Genomic DNA, 16,970 nt, shown 5'->3' with positions numbered 1-16,970 from the left:
AGCCACAAGGCTCCTCTGTCCATGGGATTCTCCAGGCTGTAACACCGGAGTGGGTTGCCATTTCCATCTCCAGGAGATCTTCCTGACCCAGGGATCAAACCCGCATCTCCTGTGTGTCCTGCACTGGCAGGCGCTTTCTTTACTGCCGAGCCACCTGGGAAGTTCTGCAGGTAACTTTGTCCTTTTCCCTCTGATCCGCAGCCGGCCTCGGGGAGGAGGAGACCCCCGGGATGACAGGCTCACTCACCGACGAAGCTGCCCAGCTGTTGAAGTTGTGACTGTCTCTCTCCGGGGAGACGGAAGATGCGTCCACAATAGCAGCTGAGAGGTATAAGGCGAAGGCACTGCCGTTAAACCACAGACCCTGGGAAGCAGAGGTGCAGAGTGTTGAGGGAGCCTGGGAAGGTCCGGGCACCCCCAGACCCCAGAAGCAGCTAGAATCGCACTTGGCAAGGCGCTCATGCGGACGCGGGAAGAAGGCCGGGGACAAGGCTAATGAGAAGGCGGCTCCTTGGCGCCTAGGGGTCCCTTCTGCATGCTACTCCTCCACTCACACAGGCATGAGGGTTTGCAAAGGGCTCCTCAATGAGAGCAAATAAAATGTCCCAACTAGAGGCCAGACACACCTGATCTTTATTGGCATCTACTGGCAGTACATGAAATTTCCAAAATTTGGCTGCGAACATCTCCAAAATGGGGGAGCTGAGACAGAAACCCAGATTTCAGGATTCTCCAGGGAGGGGGGAAAAGCCAACAAGAGAAGACCTAGAGAGTCTGGGAACACAGCTTATTTCTAGTTGAAGAATATTCTGCAGTTGTTTAAGTCCGTGGGTCTGGGTGGCAAGGATTCCATATTCTCTGAGTTTACACTCATTTGTCTGACCTTCTGGTCTCCTCACATGTGTGAGCGTGCAGCTCCTGATGTGAAGGGGTCTCCTGGCTGCTGGCCAGGGTTCTAATTACTTCTCGGGCAGAGAAACACCCCGAGCAGGATGCTGGCAGAAAAATACTGCTAGGTGGAAGTCGAGAGACATGGGCCCAGATGTGTGTGAACCTGCGCAAAGTCAGGAGGCTTCAAACCTCAGCTTCTTTATGGTAGAATGGGGACATGCCTCATGATGACAAATTCTGAAAATGCAAATCAGAGCATTTTAAAACCAGGGAGTTTCAGAAGGAAGCATCATTAAACAAGTGAAAAAAAAAGTAACATTACAGGCAATGTTTTAAATTTTTAATGTAATAGATCAATGAAGGAATCTTAGGCTTGGAGGAGAGAGAGACTAATAGATGCTCTAGGCTGAAGGTCAGCAAGATAAAGAATCCTGACTAGCAGTCAGCAGAATGAGACTTGGAGCCCCTTCAGAAGTGTTTAATCACTTTGTTGCTTCAAGAAAGACCATCGCCTCCCCATCAGGGCTGCTCACCCATGTGTGAAAAGGCCAGAGAAACTCAAGTCTACCAGTTTTTTTTTTAACTTTTTTGCCTGCACCGCTCACAACATGTGGGCATCTTAGCTCCCCAATCAGGGATTGAACCCGTGCCCTCTGCACTGGGAGCTCTGAGTCTTAACCACTGGACCTCCAGGGAGGTCTCCTACCTGCCAGTCTTTATGTAAAAGGTTTTGCTGGAGCACAGTCATGCTTGCTCATTTACTAAGTGTCTGTCTAAGGCAGCTCTCCCACGTAAGCGGAGCTGAATGACTGTGACAGAGAAAGTTTGCCAGCCTCTGGTCCAGAGCATCGGCTTGGAACTGAGCCTTGGGCAGAGGTGGAAGTCAGGGTCCTGCCCATTCCCACATCTGGAGCACTGGCTCCCATGTTACCCTTTCCAGGCTCATCTTCTTCCCAGCACTGAAGCGTTTTCCTCGAGACCTGGTTCAAGACTCCTCTTCCTCCAAATCAGCTTTCCTTAAATTTCCCCAACTCACTGTGATTCGCCCTCACCTGGATCCCCTGTGCCACAGCTTCGGGGTGGCAGCCTTCCATGACTCCCTCAACCAAACGAGGCAGTCTTCCCTGCGGCTGCCTGGGAAGCAGGGTGCCAGTTCCCCCAGGGCTGCCTCTATTGCCCCAGGCATGTGTGGGACCACTATGAACTTGACTCTCAGAAACTACACCCGGTTCTTGAAGGTCTTCATGGGGAATCCTCACTTTTGTTTCTGGGTAAACAGGTGGGAGTCAGTCAATCTGCTTCCCCAAATACAGACGTGGGCGTCCCACTCGGTACATCCCCCCACTTTAGTATGTGTCACACAAAGCGCTGGGATGGTTAGTCTGACGTGTTAACTTATGCTGGTACACTATTCTGGATGTGTATCAAGGTGTTTTTAGATAAGATCGATGTTTGAATCAGGAGACCAACCGGGTAAAGCAGACTGCCCCTGCCAGTATGGGTGGGCCACACCTAGTCAGTAACGGCCTAACTCCAAAGAAAGGCTGGCCTTCCTGTGAGTAAGAGGGAACTCCTGCCAGACTGCCTTGAGCTGGGACCACCAGTCTTTGTTCCTGCTTTTGGACTTCAACTGAAACTTCAGGTCTTCTTGGGTCTCCAGCCTGCTAGCTTTTGGATTAGAATTTACAACAGCAGCTCTCCTGGTTCTCAGGCCTATTAGCTCTCCTGGGCCTCCAGCTTGCTGTCTGCAGGTCTCGGGATGTCTTAGGCTCCATAAGCCCATGAGCCGATTCTTGGAGCAAATCTTTTTATATAGATAAACATTCTATTACTTCTATTTGTCTAGAGAACCCTGATAAATACAGAATTTGGGGCAGAGAGTTGGGTACAGATTTTGGAACTAGAATTAACAAGAAAAACTACAACCAACCTAGACAGTGTGTTAAAAAGCAGAGACATTACTTTGCCAACAAAGATCCGTCTAGTCAAAGCTATCGTTTTTCCAGTGGTCATGTATGGATGTGAGAGTTGGACCATAAAGAAAACTGAGTGCTGAAGAACTGATGCTTTTGAATTGGGGTGTTAGAAAAGATTCTTAAGAGTCCCTTGGACTGCAAGGAGATCCAACCAGTCAATCTTAAAAGAAATCGACCCTGAATATTCATTGGAAGGGCTGATGCTGAAGCTGAAGCTCCAAATACTTTGGCCACCTGATGCAAAGAACAGACTCACTGGGAAAGACCCTGATACTGGGAAAGACTGAAGGCAGGAAAAGAGGGCAACAGAGATGAGATGGTTGGATGGCATCACTGACTCAGTGGACATGAGTTTGGGCAAACTCCAGGAGATGGTGAAGGACAGGGAAGCCTGGTGTGCTGCAGCCCATGGGGTCACAAAAAGTTGGACACAACTTGGCACAATTTAGTTGAATAATAATCTCAGTAGAAGCCATGAATAAGTAAGGGATTATATCAGCAGAAACACTTCCAGTTTGAACAGAAGGGGATGGAGATAGGCCAGAATGAAGGAGGGGAGCTGAACTTGGATTCTGCAGGACAGAACCACAGAACTATATGACACAGCTTTATCTTTCACAGAAATAAAGGCGATTCAGAGATCATCGGGGCTGGTTCTCCTGTCATGGGCCCACTGGGCAGGGTGGTTCCCCCTCAGTTTCAAAGGGTGGGGCTACCTCTCTGGTTCTGTGATCCAGCATGTCCCCCCCAGTGTCCCAGGGGGAGGGACCCTGCAGAGGCACTGGGGTGACATTGCTCTCCCGATGGATCCAGAAGATAGCGCACTGAACCAAAAAGGATTATTATGGAGCCTTAAGATCAGATGGAATTTGCCTGGTAACTTTCTGGGCTTGCTGGAGACCTGTCACGCCTTCCTTCGTTCCTATTTCTCCCTTTTGAAATGGGAGTATCTGTCCCATCACTGTATTTTGGAAGCACTCAACTTGCCTGGTTTCACAGGTTCATAGCTGGAGAGAAATTTTGCCTCAGGGTGAACAGTACCTCAAGTCTCACCCATATCTGACACAGATAATATTTAAAGGAGACTTTGGTTTGGGTGGGGGGGGGGGAGTTGGTTTTTAAGCAGGATTAGCACCTGCTAATCTGATTAGCAGGTCTGATTTATCTTTATTTTTTATTTATTTTTATGTGTGGCATGAAGGATATTAATTCCCTGATCAGGGATCAAGCTCATGTCCTCTGCACTGGAAGCATCAGGTGCTTTCCTGGAGCACCAGGAAAGTCCCTAGACTTTGGACCTAGATTTTAGTTGATGCTGGAATGAGTTTGAGGGATGCTGAGATGGAATGAATGTACTCTGCCTGTGAGATGGGTGTGATTTGGGTGGGCAGAATATTATGGACTGAATGTTTTTCCCCCAAATTCATATGCTGAAGCCCTAACCCTCAATGCAATAGTTTTAGGTTAAGGGGCCTTCGAGGTATTTAGGGTCAGAGGAGGTCATGAGGGTGAGGCCCACCTGAGAGGGTTAGCACCCTTCTAAGAAATGAAAGGGAGTTCACATCCCCTCTTCTCTCTCTGCCATGTGAGGACACAGCAAGACTGGCAGGCACCTGCAAGCCAGGAAGAGGGCTCTCACCAGAAACCAACTCCACTGACACCTAATCCTAGACGTCTCGCCTCTAGAACTGCAAGAAATTTCTGCCACTGACTGTCTAGGGTATTGTTCTGGTGTCCAAGCAGACTGCGGTTCTGTAATCCGTACGTTTTCTCACCTATCCACGGCCCGCATCTCCGGACTCTGTGTTTCCCTTAGTTATCCTGCATCCTGCATGGAGTCGGGACCGCAATCCAGTCACTTTTGCCCGCTCCTGCTCCCAAATATGAGCACACCTAGTTGTTCTAACAGCGTCTTTCATTTTTCATTCTAACTCTTTGCATCTCAATATCAAGGACTTAAAGCCATGACATCAGAAGGGGCTGGAAGGACGAAAGATCTGCTGCGGCTGTGCCCTGACCCACCTGTATCCAGGGTCAGTGTTTATTGAGAATTAATAACCCAAGAGGTTACACAAGAGAACAGAGCTCCTCTTGGTTCAGTCTTCTGAGGACCAGTTTGCTACTTTGCCTAAAAGGAATTCTTGGACCTTCCAACATGATGCTCCACACTCAGGTGTAAAACACCAGTGCTGGGCTCTCCCTGGCTTTGCCCTCTGCTTTACTGGCATAGAGACAATCGCAAATTGACTGGAGGACTACACTCCACCCCACCTAAGGGGCAACGGACAGGAAGAACACTTGCGGTTTGCTTACCACCGTGGTCCAGGGCACCTGGGGGATCCTGGTGTAGGTCATCGTTAGGTAGATGATGAGGAAGAAGACGGTGAGGACCCAGTAAAACACAGCGACGAACATGACCCAGCCAAAGGCAGGGACCCGGAAGTACTCCGTTCCAGCAATGAGCGTCCACACCAGCAGTCCCAGAACCTGTCAAGCGGGAGAGGCAGTGGGAAGGAAAAGGGAGATGGAAGAGAAAATAAAGGAGGAGGAGGAAGTGGACACAGAGGAAAACACCAATTAGACAAAGTGTCAACTACAACTTTCATGCATACATATGGAAACAGGTAACAAATGCGACTGGGGGGCAAATTCACATTCCCGCAAACACCAGAAAGGTAGAATGAATGAGCAGAGCAGGCCGCGCAGAGACCAGGGCAAACGGGAAGCCCGTCCACGCCTTGTCTCTGCCCAGCTCCCACCAATTGCTGTGGGCTGGTTCTCTCGATCTTTCTCCCTGCCTACCCCCAGGAGAACACAGAAACTCAAGTTTGTACGTGCTGATAATCTTGATTTTTAAAGGCCAGCCCTGGAATTCCCTGGCAGTCTGGTGGTTAGGACGCGACACTCTCACTGTGAGGGCCTGGGCTCAATCCTTGGTCAGGGAGCTGAGATCCCGCAAGTCTCAAGGTGCAGCATGCAGGCATGCATAAATGAATGAATGAATAAATTAATCAACAAATGTTAGTGCTAATAAAGAGGGACAAAACAACACACATCTGTGGCTGGAATCTGTTCCCAACACCCATCAAGGGGACAAGAAACAAACCGGGGGTTTACTCCAGCAGCAGTCGCCCAGAGCTTCGGGCTCGCCCTGCCAGCACTGAGTGGAGAAAGGCTGCTGCCCCATGCTGTGTGGATGCCTGGTTCTCAAGGAGGAAGGCCACAACCAAGTGTCCATCTCCCACCCAGCACTTCCAGGGCCCAGGAGGACTTCATTCCTGAGTCACAGGAAAGCTGGCCTCTAAACCCTGTCCCCAGGAGATAGCATCAGGTGTCCGCGGTGGGCGCTGGCTGAGTATGACTCAGAGCAAGCAGCTTCCTTCCTGTCTCAGCTCTCTCCGTGGGTGTGACACAAAACAGACTCCGATCTCTCTGGTCACTTGGCCTTGACACCTGAGCACTTACCACGGGCTGGGCTTCCTGCTCATGGGCCCTGAGGACAGGGCCAGGCAGGAACCGAGCTGACCTGCTCATGCACCACTTAAGAGTCTCGTGAGGGGAGATATACGAACAGTCACAATCGTGAACATGCTATGAAGGAAATAAAGGGTGTGAGCAGAGTCTCTAACGAGGCTGTGAGCTTTCGGGAACGGGGCTGTGAGCTTGCGGGCAGGAACGGCAAGTATCAGAGGGGCCCATGCTGAGGAAGAGCCTGAAGACCCACTAAGAGCTATGCAGACGGCTGGGCGGATGCTGTCCCAGGCAGAGGGCATGATGTGAGCAGACAGCTGCAGGGGAAGGGCCTTCTAGAACCTGTAGAAAAGTGTAGGACATGGGTACAAGACGGTAGAAGGCTTGGCGATGGTCAGATTCTGTGGGCCAGGACACCTAAGGACTTTGGACTTAATCCTACGAGCTAAGGGAGGGTTTTGAGCAAGACAATGATATGAACAGGTTAAGTTTTGGTTAAGATCACTTTGGCTGCGTGGCAAGAACGGGCATGTAGGTGGCTGGGTGGGGGGGTGGAGAGACAAATTCAGAGACTGTTGTAATAATCCAAGTGGAAGAAGACAATGTGTTTAAGATTAAGACGCTGGTGAGTACTGGGAAGTGAATGATTCAAGGCAAATTTCAGGAGTCAGGACCGTCACGGATTTGATGGACTAGCTTACAATAAAGTGGAATTACACCCGGGTCTCTGGAAAAACTCCCCAGTGGATCAGGGTGTCACCTTCTCAGCTGAAAAGATGAAATACAGGAACAGGTTAACAGGGCTGACCTGGGCTCAGGTTACAACCTGTCCCACTGGAGCGAGCTGGGACCTCGGGATGGGATTAGAAGTGGTTGGTCCAGGGGAAGAGCTCAAGTTCTGCTTTAGGAAGGAAGACTTCCTGTGAGCATCACTTAGCATCACTAAGACAGGTTTCCAGGGGAACTTGAAAGTGCTCCTGGAGACAAGCCCACGTCCCTGTCCAAGTCTGGATGTCTGCCTGGGAGAGCAGAGAGTAGACTCTGAACACTGCTACTTTCCCTCCTTGGAGCTGAAAGTTGAGCTTCTTTTATCTGCCCAATGTCGTATGTGAATCTGAAGAAGCGTTTACGTACTTTGGGGCTCACACCTGTGGCAAAGGAATTTACTGAAAGCGAAGTATCAAACAGGATAAAATTCCAGAAAGTGTTAAGACTCACACCCCTGGGGTTATGGTCCAGAATTCATCATAACTGACAGGAAACCTATACACACAGATGTGACATCCCATTGTATCAACAGGACAGGCAACACATGTCACCTGGCATGGCAGGATCTGAAATAACATCAAGGGCTTCTTGATTCAAACTGAAGGGGTGGGAAGGGTCCTTTGTTGAGGACACACCCAGGAAATAACCACGGGAGGAGCCACTGCTAACGGGGCTGGTGTCTCTCCAGGAGCGTGCAAGGGTTTGAGAGTTGCCAGGACAAGCTCATATCCAGCTGCTGCTGTTGCTGCTACTGCTAAGTCGCTTCAGCCGTGTCCAACTCTGTGCGACCCCATAGACGGCAGCCCACCAGGCTCCCCCGTCCCTGGGATTCTCCAGGCAAGAACACTGGAGTGGGTACAAGGGCTTAACTAAGAGCTCTTGACTCTGAATGTGAAAATGCTTTTCATTATTAAAAGCAAGTGAGGTCCACTGTCCAGAGATGCTCTGTCTAACGTGCTAGCAGTGGTTATCTTTTACAGACAAGGACGATATCTCTAACTGAGCCATCTGTCAAAGAGTAGGAATCTTTGACCCAAGATCTCAGCAAACACAGGGAAAGAACTGTCAAGAAAAGACAGTTTTTTTGAAAATTGTCTTCAAGAAAATTCCTATGCAAGTGAATTTCTTGGGCAACTGAAACACACTCAGAAGCAACTTTTGTCTCTCACTATAACCAACGCTGATGAAAACCACTCTACAAAAATGCTCATCTCCTGGTGTGTGTGTGTGTGTCTGTGTGTGTCTGTGTGTGTCTGTGTGTGTGTGTGTCTGTGTGTGTGCGCGTATTCAACATAAGCTCTACATCTTTATTTGTTTAGACTTCAAAAATACTGTTTGTTTTTCACTGACAAGCATTATTTAGGCTAACACGTTTTTTGGAATGGTAAATACTGTTTGTTTTCACTGACAAGCATTATTTAGGCTAACACGTTTTTTGGAATGGTAAATCTGAGACCTAAAAAAAACTTTTGAAAGTGATAAATGCAGGCAAAAATAAACATGGCAGTAGACGAAACATATATACAGCACACAAAGAAGTTATAACCTCCAGCTACCAGTTGTAAATTCTCAAGAGAAACCAACATAAAAATTTTATGTCTACCCTTCTTAGTTTCTTTCGCTTGCATTTATCACTATCATCACCACCTGCAAATCCTTTTCTTTTTCCTTTAAAAATATGGATCACTCGGTATGTGGTGCCTATAACTTCTGTCTTTCGGTCAGCCGTACCACGGAGGCCCTCCTTCCAGATCTACGTCAATTCTTAACAGCTGCCCAGTTTTCCATAATTCATGGGACCTTCTCCCTATGGAGAAAAATTAAAGTTGTCACCTTCATGCTTCTACAAAACATGTCCAGGGAACATTCTTGCAGAATGTATGCCCCTGCAAACCCAAATTCCCGGATAATAGTCTTAGAAATGCAATTTCTAGGCTATTTTAAGCTTCAGAGGTACTGTCAAATTAGCCATCAAAAGTCTTGTGCTAACTCATCTTCTCATCAGAGCATGCCTGCTCTTCCTTTCCAACCTCATTAAATGCCCAGGTCTTAAATGATTAAAAACCTGATTTTAAAAAAGAGAGAGAGAGAGAGCTCATGTTTTGCCTTTCACTGCTTGGCTGAAGTACAGCACAGAGAAAAGTGCACAAACCCTAAGCATACAGATCCATGGATCTTTACAAACTGGACTAACCTGTGTCACCAGCATCGATCTCAAGAAATAGGGCACCTGGGGGCTCCACCCTCACTCCTAGTTAACTTCTTCCTCCGAGGGGAGCAAGTCCCCCGGTTTCTATCATCCCTGGTCTGGAACTTCAAAGACATGGAACCTTATTGTCTACACCCCCATGCGTGGTTTCTCTCACTCAGCAACGTGAGGTTCATCCACGACACACCACCGTGTTTTCACAGCACCGGTTCTCAAACATCAGAGAATCACCCGAAAGGCTCATTAACCCTCAGGTGAAGAGGCTCCGTGCCCGAGGTTGTGCTCAGTAGTAGATCTAGGAAGGGACCTGAGCATCTGTGTTTCTAACAAACTCCCAAATGGTGCTGTTGCACACTAAGAGCCACTGACGTACAGTATCCTTCTTATTTTAGCTCGCATTTTCCTGATCAGTCGTGAGGAGGGAAGAGCATCTTCCCAAAGGCTTATTAGCCACTTCCAGTTCTGATTTCCTGATATTTGTACAAAATCATGTCCTTACTGATCTGTAGAAATCTTTACATAGCAGGAACAGTAATAGCAACACATGCGGCCATCTTTTCCATGCAGTTTACTTTTTAAACTTCAGTCACACGAGAGTTTAAAATTTTTACACAATCGATAGGTCACTCTTTGAGCCTCCTTTTATTCCTATGTCCTTAGGAAGGGCTTCCTCAGAACCCATATCATAAAAATATTCTCTGGTATTTTCTGAGAGCTTTGTGTGTTTGCTTAATCTTTAAACAGACTAGAACAGAGTTCTACAGATGGGGTGAAGAAGGTCCAATTTTATTTCTTTCTCACAGATGGTCAGGTGATCCGTCATCACATACTGGTGACGTCTCATATCCTGGGTCAGTGGCGTCTCATATACTGGGTCAGTGACGTCTCATATCCTGGGTCAGTGGCGTCTCATATACTGGGTCAGTGGCGTCTCATATACTGGGTCAGTGACGTCTCATATCCTGGGTCAGTGGCATCTCATATACTGGGTCAGTGGCGTCTCATATACTGGGTCAGTGGCCTCTCATATTCTGGGTCAGTGATGTCTCATATTCTGGGTCAGTGTCTGAAATCTTTATTCTGCCCCACTCATCTGTACTGGCTGCTATGTGCTGTGCTCAATCGCTCGCTCAGTCGTGTCCAACTCTTCGTGACCCCAAGGACCTTAGCCCACCAGGCTCCTCTGTCCGTGGGATTTTCCTGGCAAGAATACTGAAGCTGAATGGCACTGAAACACATACAATATACAAGAAACGAATCGCCCCTCCAGGTTCGATACAGGATGCTCGGGGCTGGTGCACTGGGATGACCCGGAAGGATGGTACGGGGAGGTGGGGAGGTGGGAAGGGGGTTCAGGATGGGGAACACGTGTACACCCGTGGCGGATTCATGTTGATATGTGGCAGAACCAATACAATATTGTAAAGTAATTAGCCTAGTAATTAAAATAAATAAATTTAAATTAAAAAACAATACTGAAGCTGGTTACCATTTCCTCCTCCAGGGGATCTTCTCGGCCCAGGGACTGAACCTGCATATCCTGTGTCTCCTGCATTGGCAGGCAGGTTCTTTACCGCTGAGCCACCAGGGAAGCCCCATCACCTCCACCTGGCACTGCCATGCCAGTGCCAATTCCTATAGCTTTGGCATATATTTTAGGTTTTGGGGGAAAGATGTCAAAATGAACACATGAATCTAATTTTGTTCCTTTCCCAAACCCTTTTAAAACTTTCATCAGAATGAGATGAATAGGAAAGGAGACAAAAGTAACATATTTTTTTGAAGCTTGGATGAATGTCCACCTAGAAGGGGCTCCCCTGAGTACCCAGCACAATGGATGAAAACAGACTCAGCTGAGGTTCAGCATGAAATCTTAGAACCTCAGGTGCAAAGATGCTTCGAACGACCAAAGACCCACCAAGGATCAGAAACCAGAATGGCTTTTCACTTTTCCAAAAGCAGACAGGATGTTAGAAAATAACGACAAATGGTTTCAGATGAGAAAGTGATTTCTAACCCAGAAATGACCCAGGAAAATTAGCAATGAAGAGCAAGAGGCAGACACTTTTTTTTTTTTTCCCCCAGATACACAAGTCTAAAAAAACCCACCTTCCACACATTCTTTCTCAGGAACCTACTGAAGGATGTGACCCAACAAAATGAGGGCATAAACTCTAAAAGAGGAACAAAAGAGTAAGCCAACAGAGCTCTGGTAAGCCCCCAGAGGAGCAGAAATCTAGACATGATAGGCACCCAGGCACAGACGGAAACCAGGTCAGATTGGAGCCAAGTGACTCAGAAGACAGGCACGGTGACGGCCGTCAGCACCACGCTGAAGGTTATTTTCCCTACTTTTTCACCTGGTGAGACTACTAGGGAACTTGCTCCACCCCAAGTGAGGGAGGAAGCCAAGAAAGAGGACGATAAGGGATCCAGAGAACAAGACATTAAGGAGTTTCAAGGTGAAGGGAGATCCCCCAGAGAAATCTGTCCAAGTGAAAAATGAGAACTCATTGCCTGATGGGACTGGCTTCCGGGAGACATTACTGAAAAGCTACTGGACAAATGTGACAACAATTAGCTACAAAGACAAGTGAGCAAATTTTTAAAAATTATGCATGTTACTGACTTCAGTGAAAAGCAAAAGAAACTACAGGAGTTGTTTGTAGTTACCAGTTCACTCTAATACGCGACTCTCATATTTACATAGAGATGATAATAAATATTGGATACTGACCTGAACAAATGATAACAAGGAGGAGGAAAGCAATACGGATGGGACTTCCCTGGTGGTCCAGCGGCTAAGACTCTGAGCTCCCAATGCAGGGGGGCCTGGGTTTGAATCCTGGTCAGGGACTTAGATCCCACCTGCCACAACTAAAGATCCCACATGCTGCAACTAAGACTCGGCACAGCCAAATAAATAAATGTTTAAACAGAAAAGCAAGAGATGATGCAGTGAACTGAATTCTTCAATTCCTACCTTGAGGAATAAGATTCCTTGCCCCATCCCCACTCCCACCCCCAAATGGCACCAGATATCCAGGTTTTTCTATGAAGAAAACTTTTTTTATGTTGAAAGCCTTCCACCTGGTGACCTCTTGAGGCTGTCACTGAGCCTGGCTGTGTGTACTCACCCATGCACAGCTTCCATACCCCATGTCCTGCGAACCAAGGAAACAGATGCCTTAGGTTTTGAAAAATGACACTGAGTTTGTCCATGAGGACCCTCCTGCCTGTGAAGCCTCTGGGCCTTGTGACAGCTGTTCTGGTGCAGAGAGGAGTTCAAAGGGTCTCGTTTATTCAAATGTCTACTGAGCGTCTCTTATGAGCCAGGGCTTATCAGCCAAAGCTGGCTGATTTCTTTCTGACTTTAGCTTGGAACGAGCATGATTACCATCTGCCTTTCCATCTTCAAAATAGATAGGTGACTTCTGATGATGAACTAGGCTACCCTGAGAGCAATGTACCAGCTGTTTCCAGCTGCCTTTGCCCCTCGGAGCTGCGCTGATCCAGCAGGTGAGCTCAGCACGCCTCTGAAATACCTCATTGGGCTAGAAATCATTTACCATATTGACTCCCTGCAATAAGGTAGTAGCATTGGAGACCGGCTCCTGCAGAGTCACTCTTACGTGTCCCGCAAGGAGAGACCCGCACAGTGTGACTATGCTGAGTGGTGTCCTCTTGCTACGTTTAATACCACACACATGTGACAACAGTCAATCAAAAAGCTCACTGAGCGTGCCCTGGTGGTGTCATGCTGAGTGAAGCAGACATTTCTGCCTCCAGAGAAGGTCCATCAATGGATATCTGACTATGAACTGTGACAAGTTCTACACAAGGAAACTAGGCTGATACAGACCTTTAAGAACAAGGTCCCAACCACATCTGGATGGTCAGAAGCAGATGAAGACTGAGTAGGCAGGGACTTCCCTGGTGGTCCAGCGCTTAAGAATTCACCTTCCAATGCAGGGGACGGTGGTTCGATCCCTGGTCCAGGAACTAAGAGCCACATGCCAAGGAGCAACTAAGTCCTCAGAGCACAGCCACTCAGCCTGCGTGAGCGAGAGCCCCTGCTCCACGTTGAGAGCGGCCTGTGCACCATAACGAGGGGAAGCCCGCAGGCCACAGCGGAGACCCGACAGAGGCTGGCACCAGAGCAGCTCTGCTGCCAGCCAGATGCAGTGCTGGGCGCTCAAGCGTCCAAAGGTGAGTAGGGCATGAATGCCGGCCCCTAAGGACTTGACTGCCTTGTGCGAGAGATGAGCGCAGTCCAGCTCCTTCTTCTGCACAGGGGCTGATAACCGTGGCCCATGGCTCCCTCAGCCCATGGCCCGTTACGCACAGCCCGCAAATGTAGCCAACGCTCATTCATTTAAGCACCATCTAAGGCTGTTTCCATGCTACCAGGGTCCATGGTCTTTGGCTGCCAAGCCTAAAGTATCTACCAAGCCCTTTATAGAAAAAATGTAGCCAACCTTGTTGACCAACGGTCCCCAACCTCTGACATCTGATGCCTGAGGATCTGAGGTGGAGCTGATATAATAATAATAGAAATAAAGCGTGCAATAAATGTAATGCGGTTCAATCAGCCCCAAACTGATCCCTGGTGCCAAAAAGGGTGGGGACCACTGCTGTGGACCATCGGGCTTATCTCTGCATCAGGAAATATACACACGCGCACATACTGTTGTTTCATTTGTCTCCTGCCTTGTTGTAAACGAATCAGATCGTTAATATATTGGGCCACAGGAGATGACAGAACAATAGGCCTGTATCTCTTCTGTGCACCATCAAAGAACCACACACTCCTCAGGATGATTCCCAACACCAGGGGAGCTTTCAGAGTTACCCCCACATCACAGGTCAGCAGCGCTTCTCTTCTGTTGAGTTTCTATTGCGTCAGTCGTGTCCGACTGTTTGCGACCCCATGGACTGTAGGCTGCCAGGCTTCTCTGTCCATGGGATTCTCCAGGCCAGAATACTGGAGTGGGTTGCCATTCCCTTCTCCAGGGGATCTTCCCGACCCATGGATCAAACCTGGGTCTCCTGCACTGAAGGCAGATTCTTTCCTAGCTGAGCCACCAAGGAAGCCCAAGTTTCTATTAGTAATGGTCAATAAGTTGTTTTATCACATACTGGTTACATGGCAGGTAGTTAAAATTAGATTTCAAGAAATTCTCCATCCATATGTCAAATGTATGTATCTTAAATTTAAGAATCTATTTTTTCCTTTTTTTGATTTCTTTTAATTGGAGGGTAACTGCTTTACAATATTATAAAGCAATTATCAGCAGCATTTCTCTTCAGCAAGCATGGCCACCTTTTCCATTTATCCACTAGAGGGTGACCAAACCCTGCTTATGCAAGATTCAGGAGCTCCCATCCCTGTTCAGTGGGAAGAAATCAGAGTTTACCATCTGTCTAGAGGAGTTTCTCCACTTGAAGCACATTCCACAGAGGTGGCAAGACACAGAAGAACAAACTTGGTCTAGGACTTATCCATTAGACTCAGACGTAGCCTGGAAAGAGATCTGACAAGAAATGTGGGCAGCAGCTGCAGTAAGGATTAACCAACACAAAGACTTGGAAAGGCAAGTTTAATCTGTGCACCCCTACGAAGTTTTACTGAAGTGTGCTTAATACCTGCTGCTTTCGCCAACAAGAAACTGTGCCTCTTTGGGCCTCTGCTTTCTGATCTGGGAGGCGGGGAAGGTCGAGTTAGAAAAACTGTTTTCAAATGGGAGTAGGTCACCAGGACCTAGGAGATCCAGGTCTGAATGACCTGGTGTGGTGTGGGGGGCGGGGGGGGGGGGCACTTTGAACCACGTTCTTCTTGGTCATCTTCCCACTTCCATACATGCCAAGAAAGTGAGTGTCTCCCCCTGGCCCTCCTTGACCCCCCCGCAAATACCACTATAGGGGACCTTCAGGGGCTGCAGAGCAGAACAAGGCTTGAGCCTAGGTGATGCCAGGGTGTGACTGCACCCTGCTTTTACTCAGAACTTTATAGTCTGACATGTACGGCCAATTAAATCACTGAGGGGGCCTTCTCTGCTGGCCCAGGGGTTAAGAATCCACTGTGCAATGCAGGGGACACGGGTTCGAGCCCCAGTCAGGGAACTAAGATCCCACATGCTGCAGAGCAACTACTAAGCTCGTGTGCTACCACTAGAGAGTCCATGCTCTGAAACAAAAGATCCCGGGCGACACAGTGAAGACCCCACCTGCCACAATGAAGACTCGACACAGGCAAATAAGCAAGCAAACATTTAAAAATGGCAATCACTGAGGGAGTCCACAGAAGCCCAATAGTGCCAGCAGGCAACGGAATGGGAATCTGCACACTGGGCTGGTTTAAAACTAGATCTGTGTTTAATGGGAGGTAGCCTGCCTGAATGGGAGTGGGGTTTGGGGGAGAACGGATACATGTATATGGTATGGCTGAGTCCTTTCACTGTTTATCTGAAACCACCACAACATTGTTAACTGGCTATACCACAAAACAAAATGGGCTTCCTTGATGGCTCAGCGGTAAAGAATCTGCCAGCAATGCAGGAGACCCAGGTTCGATCCCTGGGTCAGGAAGATCTCTTGGAGGAGGGCATGACAACCCACTGCAGTACTCTTGCCTCGAGAATCCCATGGACAGAGGAGCCCAGCAGGCTACAGTCCAGGGGGTCACATGACTGAAGTGACTAAGCAGCTGCAGCAATGTAAAATGCTTCTGGGGTTAAAGAAAATGTAAATACATACATCTACAAATGCTTGGATGCACTTCTTGGATACAGTGAAAGTGAAAGTGAAGTCGCTCAGTCATGTCCGACTGTTTGCGACCCGTGGACTGTAGCCCACCAGGCTCCTCCGTCCATGGGATTCTCCAGGCAAGAATACTGCAGTGGGCTGCCATTTCCTTCTCCAATGATTCTGATGAACCGTGTGTGGCAGAAATGACGCTGCGTGATTTGGAAGACTAAGTCGTGGAAAGGATCATGTTGTGAGCACACTGAAGTGGCCTTGAGGGGAGAACCAGAGAGAGAGGAACAAGGTCTCCAGGGCGGCCTGCACCAACCTGCCCGCCAGGTGAGCGACTGCCTTGGAAGTGGATTTCCAGGCTCAGTCAAGCCTTAACTGACTGCAACCCATGAAGATACCAGACTGACCCTCAGGTAACCACCTGAGCCAGAACTGCCCAGCTAAGTGGATCCTGAACTCCGGGTCCGCAGACACTGCAAGTGGTAACGCGTGTTTACTGCTGTTTGAAGCTGTGACGCTTGGGGGATCTGTTACACAGTAAGAGCTTCCCAGGGACGCTACGGGTAAAGAACCTGCCTGCCAAAGCTGGAGACGTAAGAGATGTGGGTTCGATCTCTAGAGGATCCCCTGGAGAAGAGAATGGCTACCCACTCCAGTATTCTTGCCTGAAGAATCCCATGGACAGAGGAGCCTGGCGGGCTACAGTCCACAGGGTTTCAAAGAGTAGGACACGACAAGAGCGATTTAGCATGCACGTTAGAGATGACTCGCACGCCAAGTGCATCCAACGTGGGCTGTATCCAAGAAGCAGAGTGGGAGGTAGGGAGAACCAAAGACCTAGGTTCATCACTAACTTTCTGTCCCCTCTAGGCCTCAGTCTGTGCCTCCATAAGATGGGT

At 48.4% G+C, this 16,970-nt stretch overlaps 1 protein-coding gene across 2 annotated transcripts in view; it reads right to left on the bottom strand.

Moving 5' to 3' along the window:
• Positions 1-16,970, bottom strand: part of CMTM8 (CKLF like MARVEL transmembrane domain containing 8) — a 95,840-nt gene that overhangs the window by 2,000 nt on the left and 76,870 nt on the right. Inside the window, exons 2-3 of one of the 2 annotated variants that reach the window (XM_068982743.1) lie at positions 5,181-5,354; positions 248-364 (exon numbers count right to left, since the gene is read on the bottom strand). In XM_068982743.1, coding sequence (XP_068838844.1) covers positions 248-364; positions 5,181-5,354 — 291 coding nt within the window. The remainder of the gene's footprint in view (positions 1-247; positions 365-5,180; positions 5,355-16,970) is intronic. The other variant, XM_068982745.1, reaches the window with a different exon arrangement.

The sequence above is a fragment of the Capricornis sumatraensis genome, chromosome 10 (assembly GCF_032405125.1).
Source record: "Capricornis sumatraensis isolate serow.1 chromosome 10, serow.2, whole genome shotgun sequence".
NCBI classification, from domain to species: Eukaryota; Metazoa; Chordata; class Mammalia; order Artiodactyla; family Bovidae; genus Capricornis; species Capricornis sumatraensis.
Note: the sequence above shows the minus strand (reverse complement) of the source record. Positions and strands in the feature narration are given on the sequence as shown.